The following is a 20,103-nucleotide window of genomic DNA, read 5'->3' on the forward strand; positions in this document are numbered from 1 at the left end:
ATCAGCAACTATTAAGTACTTTTTATTAATACAGTAAAATCCCGTTACAACAAACTCCAGGAGATCAAATTTTTTTTCTTGTTATAACGAAAATTCGAATAAGCTCTTTATAAGTCCTGCTTTTCGGCAGGGAACTTCTATGACTTTCGTTATAACAGGATTCTTTGTTGTATTGGTATTCGTTGTAACGGGAATTTACTGTATAACAAATAAATTAAAATCAATCCTTTTCCTGCATAGCTAAAAACAGTTATCTAAGTCACATAAAACTTTTGCTGTTCCTGACTTATATAATAACTATAAAATACTTAGAATAATTAGTATATAACTTATATAGTAATTATTATTAGTTTTTTAAAAATTAAAATATTTTGTAAAGAATAAAAGGATAAAAATATAATTAATAAACAGGAAACACCAAGGATAGAATAAAATATATAAGAGGTATAAATTGGTTTATGAAATATATAGGATACTCAAGTGCCTCTTATACTAATAATATTATACATATTATTAAACTTTTATTCTCAATCAAATGTTACAAAAATTAACATATAAATAATATAGCCTATATATACAGTAAACCACGACATTAATATTATGGATGACAATCTTTCATTGTTGTTGTGGTGATGTTTAAGTGATGTTCATTTTTTAAAAGTTAAACGTAAAATAAAACAAAATTAATTTTAATTAATATACTAAAGAATGACAATTATAAATTAATAATAGTAATAATAATAATAATAATAATAAAAAAAAAATGTTTATAATCATTTTTTGAGTTTTAATAAGAAAAGAATACAAATTATGGCATCATAACATATACATTTATACCTAACAAATAGTTTACTAAAATCTTAATACATAATATGATGTATACATATATAAAATATGTATGTATGTATATATTTTTATCAGTATATGTATATTTTAGCATTTTTATTATTTAGTCTAATTTTACAAAAAAAAAAAAAAAAAATAATCAATAATAATGTAATAACAATAATGGGGAATTTTAATATAGGTATAAATTATGTATATTAAAATAATGATACAGAACAACTCCAGTCATTTTTCTTATATATTAAAAGTTATAATAATCTACATTATAATACCAAACATTTTTAACTTCTAGTCTCAAAAATATTAATTCTATAAAAAAAAACATTCAATTATTTTAGAAGAAAAAATGTCTGGTTTTATTAAAACTATATTAAAATATAAGTTTATATATAGAATTAATAATATAATACAAGAACTAAAAATTAATTTAAATTAAAACAAAAAAAGAATTTCACAGTTAAAAATTATTTTAAATGTATCCAGGCTGAAAATTAATTATACATACTATATAACACTGCACTTAGTAAAACTCTGAACGATGATAATTAAAAGGTATTGGACAAAGTTTCTTTGATAGTATGAACAATAATTAAGATAAAATATAATTTGTGTTAAAGTACATAATAATACCTATTTAACTATATTTTAAGTATTAATAAACTCTTGTATGATTTGAATATTTATTTTAACTTGAGTGCAGCACCATATTTTGTACAACATGTACCACTAAATCATGTCTTACATGGACCTAATTTATGTGGGATTTATATAACACAATAATTAGAATATATTTATTAAGTACACATATTTATATTTTACCACAACATTATACATGGGACAGGATTAGTTATAGTACATGATATACATAGTATGTAACTGATTTAATTTGAAATTTTATTTAATGTAAATACATTTTAATATACATTCATAAAACATATAAAAATTGTATTTTTAACATAAATACACAATATATGGTACAATAATTATGAGATATATGATTTATATTTACAGACAACAGGTATATAAATGATCAAATTTAGATGCCTGTTTGGTAGCAGACAGTGATTATTGAAAAATATGTTTTTAGCATGTAAAAACCTGATAGCTAAAAGTTTTTTTATGAACATTCAATTTTTATAAATTTAAAATATATCAGATTCGACTTTTAAGTTATTGATAAAAATTGTTAAAAAATAATTGGCATCATAAATTTAACTGTAAGCAAACCGTATTATATATCTCTTGTCTGTAACTAAAACCATTTAACATAAAATTAAATAATTACAAGTGGTCAGAGTAGTAGATGGTAAGAGAGGATCATGTCTTACAATTATTTTTCATTCTCAAATTTCATCAATTTTGTTAATGTTGTTAAAGATAATATATCATTAATTGAGTATCTATTAATCTTGTTTGAATTTATATTACTAATTTTTCTTGTGAACTAGTTTAATTTTCATACAAACAATTGTGAAGTACTAGATATTAAAACTTTTCACTTAAATGAATTATATTTTTAATATTTGAATAAAAAATCTTTGTATTTTAAAATTATTTTAACTATCATTGACCACTGATAATTTTTCAAACAATATGTTTAATTGCACTCATAATATGTTAAATATACTTGAATAATTAAATGTAAATTGAATAAGATCAATAATTGATATTTTTAAAACTGTATACCATTGTTGTTATATTCTGACAAAAATTAAAATTGCAGCAAGTAACGAATGAATAATCTAAAGGTACATGTCAGCACTTAAAAAATTTATATAAAGCTAAGTTTTTTTAATGTAAAAATAAAAATAACCTTAAAATAAAATTAAAAAAATTATTACTATGGAGATTTTTCTTATTAGGAAACGGTTTTTACAATAAATATACAAAATAGATTTGTAGAAATATGTGTTTCAAAATGTAATAATACTTTTGATTGTAAAATTAATACTGGCGCGAACGTAATGAAATTAATTATTTTTCTCTAAAAAATGCAAATTGATATATTATATATATATATAGTTATATTAAAAAAAATATTAATCTGTTAAGAAAAAAAATATATTTAATAAACAATGATCAGAAAAAAAATTAAAGCTTCAACACATACATTTTTCTTCTAATATACTAATAAAAATTTGGTATTGGTCACATGAATACACATGTGTATTAAAAATAACCTTTATTAAATACATTACTTAAAAAATTTATAAATCAACTTTCAATAAATCATACATAATCACGCCGTTAGTGAAGACAGAGCAAATCTAAGAAAAGAAGTTATTATTTTAAGATTAATTTATGATGCTACTAACTAATTAAGATTAGTTTTGTAACCCTCAAACTTAAGAAGTAACCGGTAACTTGAATATTATTTTATAATAATCATTAGCACAACTTGGTAAGGTGGTTTTCCAATGCTCAGCATCGTATAATATTCACTACATGTGTAGTTCTTTAAGATGATGGACAACTAACATAATATATTATAAAAGCAATCTAATTTAATTTGAAAAGTCAAGAATTAAAATATTTTAATTTATCAAGTATATGTAAAACATGGAACCCCCATCATATAACCACATAACTAATTTTGTACCATGTTTTTTGATTTAAGCCAAACACACATGGTTGATATATAATGCATTCATATATTATATACATAAATAGTTGTTATTTTTAAATAGATAAGAGCAGTTAGTTAATTGTTATAAAAATAATATGTATATAATTATTTGGTAAAGGTTATAGGAATGTAAAAAGGTTTTAATATAGAAGAGCTTATTTTATAATTTTTTTTTTTTTTTTGAGTTAGTTGCGCCAATGATAAGAATTGTAATGATCAATAATAAAATGTAAATAAAATACAACATAAAAGATAATAGTTGCATAAGAAATTTGGGAACTTGTTTTGAGTTCAAATTTGTACTTACTGCAATTATATTTTGGGCATGATTGTGATTTATTTACTGGTTTTAAATTGGCAATTCTAATGCTGAAAAGGGCTTAGAGGAAAATTAAGACATATCAGTATATAAATTAAGTATTGATTTTAGACTGAATTCAACATAAAAACATTTGAACTTTGTATGTTTATACTCTGATAAATATTCTGAATTCAGACTTATATTTAAAATATATAATCTAAATGTCTAATAAAACTTCGGCTTAGCTTGTATTAATCACAAAGGGCAAAAAAATCATTTATAATGCAAGTATATAAAAAAAAAAACAATGTCATACGAATAAAAAATATCACTAATATAATATACTTGGCAATATTTCAATGGAGATTTTAATGTAAGGGCAAACTAATGCCATCACCTCCAAATCACTTAGGAGCATAATATTTGAGGTGAAGTTGTACACCATCGCTACTGGGGTCCATTATGAGGCAAGCCTGCTTGATTATTTGGCTATAAATTAATTATTTTAAATTAAATGATTGCTATTTTTTTAATAGAATAACTAGTTTGAATTAAAAATAAACTTACCAAAGTCATGGGTGGAAAATGTGGTCCTTGGACAACCATGTGTTGTGCTACCGATAAATGATGTCCCAATTTTGGTCCAACATTGTCTTCGGCCTTTTCTTCTTCTCTCCTCTTTAGACAAGCTGCTTTAGGATTAAGATTTCTCTCTGGTATAAAAATTGAAAAAACCATTAAAAATTATTCCAAAATAATAACAATTATTATGAAAACTAGGTTTTAAAAATTTACCTCGAACTTGTTGTTCCAGTGACATGATGACTTCAACAGCCATATTGAGAATACCCAGTTTAGTTTGAGGTTTATCGGTTTTTAGGTGTGTCATACACATTCTGCCAAGTTCTTTTAATGCTTCATTAATGTCACGAATTCGAATTCTGAAAATAGATTATTAAAAATATAAAATAAACATCACTATAACATTAGAATAGTTTTATAAACTTTTAAATTATATAATATTATTTAATTTTGCTAGCCATTACCTAACAATGACTTATTATTTCATATTAAAATTAAAATACAGTACAGTTCATGTTTTTAAAAATATATTTATGTTTATCATAAGTTTAGTTGAAAGTATACATCATTAATTATAAAAATAATTACTAAATGTTGTCAATAATGATTAAAAAAAAGGAATATAATATTATTTTTAAAACAACTATTAAAAAACTACATTTTTAATAAATCATAAATAAAAAAAAATAAAACATTTGGATTTTAAATAAGTTAAATAAATTGTGGAACTTATTTTGCAATTATTAGGTGATCATAGCTGTGTACAAGGGGTATAGACTGAGTTCATATGAAATTTTGTTTGATCACTGATTTATGTGAATAATATTTTATAATTATTTAATTTCACTATTCAATATTAAATGTAAATAACCATGAATAGTTATTAATAAATTTAAAATTAAACCATGATATTAACATAATATAAAAAAAGGAGCCAAGAGCCGCACACAAAGTTTCCGGCAAAAAAGCTCACCTTTCTCGAGCGTTATTTGCTTGGCGGCGCTCCTTTTCCCGTTGAGCTTTTAATTCAGGATCTTCACTATCGTCGTCCACACTTGTACAACAGCAATACGAAACATCATAGTTAACATTAGTTTTAAACTTATGTTACAACTTAAAAGTTAATGATTCATTTTTAATGTTCTAAGAATTGTAAGTTTATATAATCTTAATAACTTTATTTAGAATTCTTAATAAAAATATATAAATAATTTCCAACATTATACAAATATATACAATTATATTAATTATAATAGGTTTTAAATTTTAAATTAACAATAATAGCAACAGATATTGAATCAAAAAAATGTAAACAATTGTGAAGTTGTACATTTTTATTTACTTTATAATCGAAAACTATTTAATTATACCTTATAAAATTTAATGAATTAGCAAATTACCTTTCACGGACATTATTGGCTTGTCTGCGTTCTTTTTCTCTATGTGCTTTTGTTGATGGGTCTTCATTATCTTCATCAGCACTAGAACAACTAAAATGACAGTCATAAAATAAGTTAATATCTTATTTATTAATCTTTACGAAGCAAGCGTGTAGGTGAGGTCAAATAGAGGTGTGCCAGTATTTAATGTCAACTGAACACAACAAATATAGTACAAATATACACAATTTATATTTTAATTTATATCACTACTTAAGTTTTGTTATATACATACTCACAAGTATACAAAATATATTATTATATCTATGTAAATTAATGTGCCATATTGTAGGAGAAAATTATATTGATTATATTAAATAATTTTTTTCTTAATTAGATCAGTAAATTTTTATTTTTAAATTTTATTTAGTAATTCAGCATAATGTTTGCAACAACGGTCTACTTATTATTTTATATTTACACAATACTAATTTACTGTAATCCTAAAGAATTAGCCATTACTCCATTACATTTCATTTGACATTCTACACCAATTTTATTTTAAGGTGATTTTATTAATATTGTCACATGTTAAAAAAAAATTAATCTAACTATCAATAATCTAAGTAAGACTACAAGTTTAGAAAAATTAACTAAAAATAATTTTAATTTAATTTAAACATAAATTGACTAACCCACAAGTTTAATAAGTTTTTTCATTAATCACAATAGTTTATCATGGATAACTAGTAAAATAGTCTTGTGCAAATTTACCTAAACTATTTAACAATTAAATAACATATTTATAAAAATTAAACTCGCAAAATATTTATCATTTAGGGGGGAATTAATATATTAAAAATTATTTTGAATGGATATTTGTTCGTTTGAGGTTCTGATAATCAAACACCTGAGACACCTCTACGAAACAAAAATCTGAAATTAAGTTAAGTTAATGTGTCTTTAAGAAAAAGGGGGGAAAATTGCACATTAAACTTACTATCGACGGGATCGTTTTGAATTTTTATTTATAGGCGAATTGTTTGGGGGTGAATTGGCATTAACGATGTTATTTACTAACAAGTGATCACTGCTAGTAGGCTTGATGTCCGAACTGTCTGGAGGTTCTTTCCGTTTTTCTACAATAAAAATAAAACAAGAATTAGATTAAATAATGTTTAAAAAATTAAAACATACATTATTATTTATTAGTATTAGAATAGAAAAAAAAAAAATATTTTTAATGACTAATACATACTGATATTGCTTAGTCTTTCAATTTTGATTGGCCCATCACTGTCTTGACATGTTGAAAGTGTTTGGTATGTATTTGGAACAGCTCCTACTGTAGCAGTTGCTGAATGGGGACTTCCCTAAAAGTAAAACAATAGATTATAAATACAAATAAAATAAGTAAAAAAAAACTTTAAAATAATATAACTTACTAAATGTTGATGATACAATGGTACAATGCCTGAAGCGGAATGTTGAACACCAGCTAAACTTAAAGCTTGACTTTCAGCATGATTTCTTAAAACGTTTATGGCATCGTCCAGTCTTTCTTCCATACGACTACCCTATAATAAAAACAAAAAATGTACTTGTAAAAACTACAGAAAAATAAATAATTTAAAAATATACACCAACCCAAGTTTAAGCAATTAATGTTAATACTAATTGTAGCTATTAATTTTAAGAGTTAGAAATGTTAGAATATTACATACCAAATGAATAGTGCGATGGTCAGTAGGAAAATGAGGAGATCCAGGATGAGGTGGTACTACGCCAGGGGTCCAAGATCCGGCACTGTTTGCAGGCGCTAAAGGTGCCAAAGGTGGTGGTGAACTTACAGGTGTAGATGGATTTGAACTGTAACTGCTGACACTCTGGTCAGTGGGATATATCTACAACACATTGTTGTATCTTAAGAAATTGCTTCTTTTATTTTTATATATTACAAAAAATTTTGAAATATTTCATAACCACTGACGTAGGTCCAGAATACTGTAATTGGGTGTATAATTTTAAGGATAGGATTCAGGTATTTTTTACAGTGAAAACAAAACATAATCCCTAATAAATCTAACAATTATAAGAAATGTATAATGAATCGCTATGATTCTTGTTAGTTATTTGTTAATAAAAGCAACAAAAAGCCTTCAATGGTAACTATTTAAGCATACCGTATTAATATCCCAGTGTATATATTATAACATATTACATATATTTACATAATATGTAGGTTAATCATGTAAATTAAAATAAAGCAAATAAGTAAATAAATTTATCGTACTGATGCTAAGGTTTTGCCAAGTGTATCCCCGGGAGTTTGAATAGTGGGACTGTTATGTCCTGGGTACATCATTGAGCTAGGGGTAACTGCAATTGGACTTGGAACAGAAGGAGGAGCTCCACGCAAACTTGACATAGGTGGTAGAGGGGAAGTGCCTAGGCCATCTGTAGCAGGTGAAACACCACTAGGAGGTATACTAGCATTTGGACCAATAGTATTATAGCCCTGTGAAAAATAAACATTTATTATCACCAAACTTATGACTCAGATGTATAAAAAAATATAAAAAAAAAGAAAAATTTAACAAATAAAAAAAAATTAAATTATAGCTCATGTAAATTATTAAATACAAATTTAATGAACTGTAGTAATATTTATTTGAAAATTATATGATATTACGATGAATAGATAATAAAATTATTTATTAAAAAAATGTATTCTCATATACCATAGATTAAATATACTATAGATAGGCAACACCAATACAATAATTTATCTATCATTATTTTAATTTTGGTTCGGCTTAGTAGTGGCAAGAGACGACAGATACTTATCTCCCACCTTCTGTAGCCAGTAGCCAGTTTTCTAACTGAATCCAAATTAAATTAATGAGCTATAAATGATTGCATTGGCATTGCCTTCCTATAGCAAATTTAATCTATGCTTATACTAATGAGATCAAGTAAATTACATATAATTATAAATTATTAAAAATGATAATTATATTTAAATAAAAGATAACAGCTGTTATAAAATTTAATTTTAGCTTAAAAATGGGCAAAAATTATTACATAAAAATAGGTTGATAAATTTTTAATAAATCCCATTAACAAAGCTAACATTTAAGTTATTTTAAATAATAAATTAAATTGCCTCAATATTATATGAAAGATGCTAGAATAGAATAAAAATATCATAGTAATTTAAAGTATGTTCTTACAAATAATTTTATATTTGTCACATACATATTATAATATTATTATAAGACTAACCAAAATACTTCATTAAATTAAAGAATATATTTTTAATATTGCATGGTTTTTTAATAAATACCAAACTATGAATATTTCATTTAAAATCTTAAATAAATTCTTGTATTAAAATCTAAACAGTATAACTTTAATTTTTTATATTAAAATGTGGGGAAGGGCAAGAGAGTTTTTGATGGATATGCGTAGAGATTTATTTTTAATAAATATAATCTAGTAGGTATACAAAAATTGTATATAACACGATCACAATTTAATTTTGAATTGGGGATTGCATCAATTATCAGTTTGAAATTACAACAATTCCATTAGTTTTAAAAACAAACTATTTTAGTCATGCATTATTATAAACTAAATTGTTTTTTTTTTTCGTAATACTACATTTTAAAACCTTGTTATGTTTTATGCTAATTTAGAGTTGGTATTTAAACATTTAAATCTTTTGTTCTAATGCCTTTGTATAGTATAAACACAAAAATAAATTATAATAGGTTACCTTAAGAACTAAAATATGAAGTTGATAAATAAATGTAAAAATGTAAAAGTACAAATGGGAGATAATACATTAATATTAATAGTTTAATAATATGTACATAATAAAAAATGTTCATATTATTAACATTTTTGTAAGGCTTAATATTTTATGCAATTATCTAAAATAACGTTTTAATAAAATATGTTATCCGCTTTTTAATACTTTTAAATTATTAACATTTTAATTGAAACAAATAGAACAAATAAATGCAAAAAAAAAAGAATACAAATTTATCAAGTTATTATTATAAATCATTCTACAAATAAGTTTTTATTTTTAATATAAAATATTAAGAAATAAAAAAAAATAATTTATATAACTAAAAATTAGACTACATTTAAGTAATTTAACTAAGAATAATATATTATAAAATATCTTAAAAAACACTTATTATATATATAATGAATTACTATTTTCTACAACTACAAATATTTTAATTTAAAACCAATAAATATAATACTAAAAGTTAATAAACCATTAAACCAACTACTACTCAATTTTTCTTTATCAAACATAACTACGAGTATACTTAAGTTAAAAATTCAAGTTTAATTAAAATAAAAGTTAACAATTTATTAAAATTATTGTACAATATACAACATAATTAAATAATAATAGCTACATACAATGAGATCTGAATATTGTATACGTTATATGCATGTTGTTTTTTTTTTTATTAATTCGATGTTACCATTGAAGGGGAATTTGTTTGTACAGTGTTGTTCGCAGCAATATACACATTAATAAAGCTCAAATAACCTCCCGTTAATTTAAAATTATTCCAAATTTAATGTTAGCTTCAGCCCTTATAAGTGACTAAAAGTAAATGATATATTCTTACCAAATTTTCTGGTGTTAGCATAGTGTTTGTTGGTGGAAAATTGTTTGGCGTCATGTTTGGAGACGTGGTCAGCAGCGAATTGGGTGGGTTGGTATATGCTGTATACGTTGTAGGAGACTGAAGTTGAGCAGTAGCACTAGTTGTCCAAACATCACTATTATTTCCTGTACTGTCTGCAGATCATAAATAAAAAATTATTACACCGAGATATTAAGCCAATTTAAATTTGTTGAGTGTTAACTAATTTAAATTACACTAATTACCTAAGTAATAAGAATCAGCATTGTACACAGATGAACCAGGTTTTTGAGCAGCAAATCTAGCTGGATCTGGTGAAAATTCATCACCGCCATACTGAAACATAAATATTTAAATTGAGATTTAGTAAGTAATAAGTATAATTTTAAGAATAAACATAATTTATTGAATATAATTAATAATATTAAATTAGCTAGTATACTATATTATTAAAAATATTACAAGTATAATTTTGAAACTGACCATAAACATAATATATTTATATGTTTGGAAAGGTCAAGATAAGTTGATCTAATTGCAAGGAATAAACAGAAAAATTGATGTTTTATGTACCATATACACCGATACTATAATACTAATAATAATATATATTAATATATATTTAAATTATTAATATCGGCAGTTATTGTTATCGATAGGTCTTATCTTTGATTTGGTCACTTATACGGTTCGGGCAGAAGCCATATACATATTTTATTTTCAAAGCTATTTTTTCAAAGTTTCTCATATTATTATCTGCTCAATTATATAATATATATACATCGACTACTTGTACTTCTAATAAACTGATTGAGAAAAATATAGGCACAACAAACATTCTATCGTATACATGGGAAAACGAAACAAAACCTTGAAAAATGCACAAGGCTGAAATCCAAAATCGTCAGCGGTAAGTCACCGTAAAACGTATGCGTAATTTCGTAAACAATTATTATGCGGATAAAAGCGCGGACGGCGATGTTAGACTCGATTAACTGACTGGATTAACCATAGGTAGTTTAGCGATAAAAAAAACCTGCATGGTTCGCATTCCCTTATTGTGTCGGATAGAAAATCACTGAACGTTTTGGAAGAAAAAAAAATTAATCTTACTCGGTCAAATATGAATTTTTCCAATTATAAAAATGGCATAACTATAATCACGACGCAATGAAAAAAAAACTACATAATCCCCGGCAGTCCGATTTCCTGTATGCATAGAATAGTATTAATAATAATACATAAGGGGAAAAATACTGCTTATATAATACGAATACTATATGGCGGTATTTATACAATATGTATGTTGACGGTGATATACGGGTAAACTTTTAATGAGACTTGTCTCGCGCGTACACACCACCACCCACACGACGAGGGGTACATTTTCCCCGCCACCACTCTACCATTCAACAAACATAAATTTGCTTTGTTGAAGTGAAACTGCAGTGGACCCGTAATAGGTACGAGACGCGTAAGTACGTACCAATTTATACAGTCGAGAGCATTATCGTTATCGGTATTTTATCACATGACTATTTATAGGATTATTCGTCACGGCCTCGAGAAAACCTATACCTATATAATATATAATATTATACAAACGGAATAACCATATACTCGCGTTAATAGTTTTGTTTTTTTTTTCATTTTAATAAGGAAACAAAATCGTTACTTATTTAAAAAAAACCAACAAAATCATGTGACGACATTTTTGAATCGTGGCCAGGACTTAAGACTGAGGGTATCTATTCCGCTAAATCGCCAATCGTTTTCTGCGGAACGGTAAAAAAACGTATAGGTATTGACATAAGATAATATTATATATGCATAGATATACGGTAGTATCGACATTTTAACGTTCAGTGACCGTCCCCTGACACATCGTGCGACTGTGCTAATGATAGTATGGTGTTTTATATAACGTTTTGATATAAGCGATTTAATAGTAGGCTTAGAAACATCAGAGTCAATACAGGCCAGTACACTTTCAATTGCGATAATTTTTAAATTTCGAAACTGTCGTGTTGTAGTGTCATAGTGAGGTCCTAAGGACACAATTTTCCCTTATATTAGCTTAAATCATAATGTATAGTATACAGAGATACCTAATATCATAAAATGTATAACTACTATAATATAAAAGTAATAATAAATTTGTAATTTGTATTCATTAGGTTTATTTTGTCTATTATCATTTATCACTAAGTACTTAGTGATACAAATAAACATTATTATTATATTTAAAGCTAGGTCCACACGAAGATAGCAAACCACGATTATGAGTATCATTATGTGAATAGAATGATAGTAACAATCAATCTATTGCGAAAATAACTATCGTATTATCATACATCATAGGTGAAAATTTAATTTTTTTAATTTTAGAGAGGGGAGCCTAAAATTGTCTTACCAAAATAAGTTAGTATAAATAAGTAGCATAAATAATAAATTACCCCTCGTTTGCTAATGTATGTTATCAAATTTCTCACTCTTACAAAAAAGTTTATATTTTTACGAATATCTATTGTTTGAGAAAAAAGTATATTCCTATGAACATCTTGTTCAGGATCAAAAATCTAATAGAAAATAAGTGTAGTATTAAAGTGTATTATAGAATTTCCAATTACAAAATATCTTTTCTAGCTACAGCACTATGTTGTTATATAATTTGTTAAACTTTGTTTTTACATTAGCTATTTCTATTTTCTATCGTTTAACATATAAATTAAAATCATTAGTATTGGTTTTCGTGGGCGTGATTACCCGTACCTATTTTTGTGTGCGGTACGTATTTTGAATATGTGGCCATGAATATGTTAAAATTGTTTGTAACTTTACTGCTCACCAGTTTGGCGGACACAATGAAAGTGTACTATTAAAGTAGGTACAGTTTTTATCTTAAAAGAATAGGGGCTAAATTTATGGCAATTTAACTGAATAAGAGATCTCTCAACAAATTAAATTTCTCAGAACTATCCAGTGCGTAATATATTCATATCAATATATTTTGATCAATTTTAACTTAAAACTCGCACATTACATTGAAAGTATGTAAAAACTGATTTTACTGTTTAACGCGCGTATATAAGACCAATACTACAATAATTGCGTCTTCTTAAAACCAAATTCAAATGACGTATGAGTATATATTATTTAAATATGAATCATTGATCGTCATTGTTTAATTTACATAATTTACATCGTGAGTGTATAGCGTTAAATCGTTAAATGAATCAACCCGTTTATAGTTTAGAACATACTTGATTTTTGAAAATTTTTAGGTAAATTCAGTAGCCTTTGTATCAGAGAAATAATATACTAACTTATTTATTATAATAGCACCGCTGTGACGACTACTTAACATGGTTCATACCGAATAAAATATGCGATGCGTAGAATATGTATAGATAAATGTAAATTATATGCCATGTGAGTTTTGGCTTTATGGCTCTATCCATAATATTGTGTTTGTATTTATTCCTTTTTGCCCAATTCCACTTAATGTGTTAAATCTCGTATAAAAAAAGTATTGAACTTTTATAATTTCGTCACCATGACGTTTAAATAAAGACCAAGAAGATTAAAAGCTTAACAGGTAGTCGTAAATCTTCCAGGTAAAATAACATTTCATTTTTATTTTCGACTACACACATACGAATAGTGTAATAGTAATAAAACTTTAAGGGATTTAAATTTACTGGCCTATCGCTATAAATTTAACAAACAAATGCTGACAACAGCATTGCAACTTATAGATAACAATAATATAATTTATTTGTGGGGGCAATAAATTTTCCTTGGTGAATACATTAGTAATTTGTATCGTCCTGTAAAATTAAGCGAAACATAATATAATATTGACGTAATGTAATAACAAGATTGAATAATACTTCGAAATAAATATAATTTTATAAATAAAATAATTAAAAACGTCTATTGTTAGGAAAAAACAAATAAAAAGTGTTATTTCTATTATTATACAGAACTTAAAAATGTATGTTAATGCTCTATGTGAATTATTATTGCGACTTCTAAAAACCATGATAATTAATTAATAATCATATTTCCATGATCGACTGAAATAATTCCTAACGAACCCATTGTTTATAATTATTATTCATTATTTAAGTACAATATAGTACCTAATAAAATTTAGTTATTAAATTTTAAATAGTACTAATTTAAGATTAAAAAAAAAGTATACAATTTTACGTCATGAAAAAACAACTATATTCTACCTCCTCTTTAATCGACGATAGAACATAGGAAAAAAACGTTGAAAAATAGATGTAAAAACACTAAAACCCTTAGCCATCTCTTAAACCTCTTCACTTCCTTCATATCAAAACAAAACCACGCGAATGATTAAAACACTTCCAAAGTTGAATTAAAAAAATTACAGTTACCAAAGAATTTGAAAAACTAACAAAAAAATATTATGACTATATTTATTATAGTATGAACAATATAATATACGACTTTATGGAAAGTGCATATTTTATTATTCACTGTCTTATTAAATTAAAACGTCATATTAATGGTAACACATAACATAATATTATAGTAGTTCGATTATGTAATTGTATTGGTTGCTTGATAAAATAAGGTTTACAATTTAACGTCTGTGTTAACTTAAAAATTAGGTAATTATTAGGTAATTCTAAGCATAAAAAAAATAGAAGTTATTAAGTAATAATCTAAAAATGAAATATTGCACAGCGTATTGTGGATTAGAATTAGGGGAGAAGAGAGCTTAAAATAAAAATATATCAAAGAACAATTTACATAGGTTCCATATGAATATTATAGTTATAAAGAATTAAAACATATATGAATAAATGCAGTTAAAGAGTATGTATATTGATTAAAATTAAAATAGTTGATAGATAACTTTCATGAAGTAATTAACCATTAGGGTATAGAATTAAACTGTATCGTTAACTAAATGTATACATTTACGATAACTCAATATTTTGTTATCGTATTAACCATAAAAATAAATTTAATGTCTATAATATAATACTATTATAATTTAAAACACAATCATCATTTCCAAATACCAAAAATAATATCAGTTATTAGTTTATTACTTATTATACGATTTAAATTAATGACTATGTTAAGATAATTTAAGACTCCTAATTGGAGATATTTCATCTATTGAAACACGCACACACAACATATAAGATACTATAGTATGCTTATAATTTTGCTAACACCGCAAAAACATCTATATAATAACTAATAAGTAATAACATAATAAAATCTACAAGGTTAATGGTGACGAGAAAAAATTTAAAAAATTTTCATTCGGACAATGGAAAATTATTTCGCAATGCAATTCTTTGCATTGATTGACCTTATAACATACTTAAGAATATATATTATATGCAATATACAGAAACGGAATCCCTGAATGCGTTAAAAATAACCACAATGGCAGATGCATCTTCAAGGAGACTTACGTGAATGGATTATTTCTTTTTCTAATGAATGATGAAAACAAGAACATAAAGAACTAGTATAATAAAGACATATTGAACGATATAATATATTATATTGTCGTATGTACACACTACACAGTTCTTTTATGGAAACTTGTTTTCTACTCGTTTAATTCCTTCTTTTTTTTACTCTGTCACAATACCAAAATATTAACAGATTGCATTCAAATGGTAGCAAACAACGAATATTGTGTCACGCAACAAATTAATGAACTTAATTATATTGAGTATAATATATATTTTGTTTAAACTTCTAAAAAAAACTCTATGTTTCAATTTTTTTTTTCCAATAACAATGAAAGGCTTTTAGAAACGTACATTATATATCATATACACCGTTTTGGTTCATTACCCTACACGATTATATGTATATACGATTAGAAATGGTAAATAAGAATAACATTACAAATGTGAGCTTGGTAGAGTCATTATTTAATGTTAACATAATATATTATGATCTATGTACTACGATTCTCAAAACTTGTTCCGGTCAATTTAATGAACAAAATCGAAATAAAATTCGATGGTAACGAAGTATAAATTACAGTATACATATTCTAATAAATAAAAATTGACGTGATTAATGATTTAAATACAACTACGTTTCACATTTATAATATTTACTAATGTGCCATAAACTGTTTTCGAAATAAATGTTATCGATTTTTTTTCTAAATTCTCATCATTTGGAATACAATTGAAGGGATATAATTAATAAATAAGTAGATAATTACTCCTAATTCGTTATTAAGTTTTTAGTTAAATAGGCAATATTTAATAACACAATTATTAAAAAGGTATGTGTATCTATAAAAATAATAAATATATTATAGTAGCATAGATAAACCAAACTGAATTAATCAAGAAAATAGTACACACTGTATTACTAACTAAGCCCTTTATTTTTCCCAGTGGCGATTGTAATACACATTTAAAAAAAAACAAATAAAATATATACGAGTATATTTATAATACTAATAGGGTTCTGTAATATATATTTTTATCAGAAATTCAATTATTTTTGAGCTAGAAGGCATAAACAGGCTCTAGATATATTATATATGATTACTGATTAGGCATATTAAATTTCTACCCCCAAGTAAACACATTTTATTACTAGGCATTCATAAAATAGGCATAAATTAAAGATAAAAGTAAATGGTATTAACCAAATGTATACTATAGTATTAGTGTGAATAAAGTGTTTACATATAACAAATTATAATTATAGTACGACTAACTGATAATTTTAATTAATCGAATGATAATAATAAAAAAAATAACACTAATATGTAAATAGTATAAGATATAATAGATTTAAGGAATTATGTAGTATTTTTTACTGCACGCTGATAAAAAAATATGTGACTAGGTACTGAATTCAATTTAAACGAAATAAATATATATAGTATTTTAAAATAAAAAAATGTTGTTTGGATACTAGTAAATTATTGCATCATTCCATGTTTTAAATCTTATAATACGATTTATTTAATTATTTTACAATATTCAATGATACAATTATTAAACATTTCAATATTCTCAATAAATATTAAATATATATTGTTATTTTATAAAATAATTATTTACATAAAATTAAAAAATATATATAATATACATATGCCATACACACAAAGTTCGGTTGGAATCGTTTGTAACAGAATTTATATGAATATATATATTATTAAAATTTTAATCAAAGAATAAGGGATTAGTTTAAAAAATGTGTACTTAAAATTCTAAATTAATATAACGTTTATATTTTATTATATTGATTCTTTATGATTTTATTACCTACTTAAATCACATTTTATATTTGTATAAAGTATTAAGTACATAAAAAATATTTTTTTTTTATATAGACTAAATTATGGTTATAAATTATGAGTATTCAAATTTTAAAATAAATTTAACAACTTTTAAGCTCCCTGTTAGGGTGAAAAATAAAATTATCTCGAAAATTATTATTTTGTTGAAACATAAAAAGTTTTTTTTTTACAACAAATTACCTTTAGTTTTACCAAATTATTTAAATTTACAGTTCAGGCATAAAATGATGTAATAATAGTTATTAATAGTAGGACATTATTCAAATCGACAAATAATAAATAACAACACAAAATATATTCAAATATATTTTTTTAATTAGTAGAATATTGTACGTCTTAACTTGTATTTATTTGTCTGGTGTATTTTTTATAAATAGAAACATAAATATTTAAAACCATTGAAAATTATATCAAAATTATTTAGATTACTAAGTAAAAAAGTTCACAGATTGATCCATTTAATAAAATATACTTCACGCCATTGAGCATATATATTTAATAAATTACGTTAAATAAATATGTATACACATACTATACAGTATATTCCAAAGCCAAAAACCCTCCAACACCATAGTCCATAAATATTTTTGCACAAAATTAATAGCTATGAATGTAATATTTTCGACTTGTTCATTGCCAAAACAAAAAAAAAACTTTAATTTAATGATTGTATATATGACTAACGTAATACAAGTATATTACTACATAAGAAAATATTTAATGTGACGTTGAGATGATATTATGATGGGAATTGCGAGTTTTTTAAACAAGTATTTATTGCCGAAATACATTTTATTAATATAATAAATACGTATATTAAAACCAAGTTGAATAAACAAAAAATATCATATCTGAAGGCGTTATTAGATATTTTTTAATTAAATAGACATTTAAAAATAGGACATACCAATATTATTATCTTTGTCTTTCACTCACGAAACCAATAAGTGTTTAACGTATTGGCCATATGACTCCCTTCACTGCCTTCAATATATAAATAAATTATTATAGTATAGATTTACACTGATAACGTTTACTTCCATGAGCAATCATAGGGGCTTCGAAAACATGGACTACAAGGGCTATGACTGGTGGGTTCATGGCCTAGAACTAGAGGCTAAACGGGCGACACTTTGCGAATCACGATAAATAAAATCAATCATATTATCAATAAGAACTTTTTGTAAATTTAAGGGCTTAATTTTATTTAATTAAGTTTTAAAAAATCAATAATTTCAAAATATAAAAAAAATTTTTTTTTCTTTCAAAATATTTTAGTTTTTTTAATGCTATTTATTTGACAATTTCAAATAATTTTTTTTATTTGTGATACAATTATGGTTTTTATCGCAGGGCTTGCATTTGAAAAAAAACATTTTCGTTATATGTTAATAATTAGAATTAAAACGTTAAAGACTTATACATTTATCGGACGTTCTACCCGTATGTTTTGTCGCTTCCTTATACTAACACATAACAGAAAATTGTACAGTAAATAACTGAAGAACCCGTTTTACTCTATTTTTAATATTATTCGATATATCCATTTTAAAATTTAATGGCATGAACATTATCAAGGGCATCTCGAAAGGATTTTTTTTTTATTATTTAATTTTGAACTAAGTTATAGGTATTTTTAAATTGTACATTTTTATTAAATTGTATAATGCTTATATCTGGCTTCAAAATTAAAATATCAAGAATACTTTTCGTGATGCCTTATAAATAATATTTTTGCCTTAAAATTTGATAATAGGTCAATTCACGATTTTTCCTCTAGTGATAACCTAACCTAACCGTAGTAAGGACTTGACATATTTCGTTATTAATACGTATACACAAAAAAAATGTTTAGACTAATTTTAAGCAATTAAATACTATAAACCTATACTTTAATATACTATAAACCCACTCGCACCGTTTCTACGGCACGCCGCGCGCAGTATATTGATTTAAAATAACAATAAAATTATAATGTTTAATATAAAATTATGATAGTTGATAATGTAATATCATTAAAAACAGAGTCGGACACAACCGTTTAAAATCGTTTTCGTACTTTTATGCAATAATTTATCGTTGAATTCAAATTAAATATATTAAATACAGTAATATATAACCTACCCAATGAACGAGGTAAACTCGAAACCTACGGAGTAGTTTTTAATAGTATATCGTAGAGATAGTCAAAGAATAATCATGTCCGATATTAATAAATACAATTTGTTTTTATAATATTTCAAATTTTTAATTTGTTAGAAGGCATTCATGAGTACAAATGACGTATATTATACATAATATATTATAATATGATAAACTAGGTACTAAAGAAAAATAAACAGTGTAAATAATATAAT

The 20,103-nt window shown here is 24.6% G+C and overlaps 1 protein-coding gene across 9 annotated transcripts in view; it reads right to left on the reverse strand.

Moving 5' to 3' along the window:
- Window positions 1-481: 481 nt before the first annotated feature.
- Window positions 482-20,103, reverse strand: part of LOC132923913 (transcription factor 12) — a 33,726-nt gene continuing 14,104 nt past the window's right edge. For 3 of the 9 annotated variants that reach the window (XM_060987918.1, XM_060987916.1, XM_060987910.1), the window contains 12 exons: window positions 10,656-10,746; window positions 10,393-10,565; window positions 8,028-8,252; window positions 7,459-7,638; window positions 7,180-7,311; window positions 6,993-7,107; window positions 6,735-6,873; window positions 5,756-5,845; window positions 5,329-5,409; window positions 4,569-4,714; window positions 4,341-4,486; window positions 482-4,262 (listed from right to left, as the gene is read on the reverse strand). In XM_060987918.1, the coding sequence (XP_060843901.1) occupies window positions 4,221-4,262; window positions 4,341-4,486; window positions 4,569-4,714; window positions 5,329-5,409; window positions 5,756-5,845; window positions 6,735-6,873; window positions 6,993-7,107; window positions 7,180-7,311; window positions 7,459-7,638; window positions 8,028-8,252; window positions 10,393-10,565; window positions 10,656-10,746 (1,560 nt within the window). In that variant the 3' untranslated portion in view covers window positions 482-4,220. The remainder of the gene's footprint in view (window positions 4,263-4,340; window positions 4,487-4,568; window positions 4,715-5,328; window positions 5,410-5,755; window positions 5,846-6,734; window positions 6,874-6,992; window positions 7,108-7,179; window positions 7,312-7,458; window positions 7,639-8,027; window positions 8,253-10,392; window positions 10,566-10,655; window positions 10,747-20,103) is intronic. The other 6 variants (XM_060987913.1, XM_060987917.1, XM_060987915.1 and 3 more) reach the window with 6 other exon arrangements.

The sequence above is a fragment of the Rhopalosiphum padi genome, chromosome 3 (assembly GCF_020882245.1).
Source record: "Rhopalosiphum padi isolate XX-2018 chromosome 3, ASM2088224v1, whole genome shotgun sequence".
NCBI classification, from domain to species: Eukaryota; Metazoa; Arthropoda; class Insecta; order Hemiptera; family Aphididae; genus Rhopalosiphum; species Rhopalosiphum padi.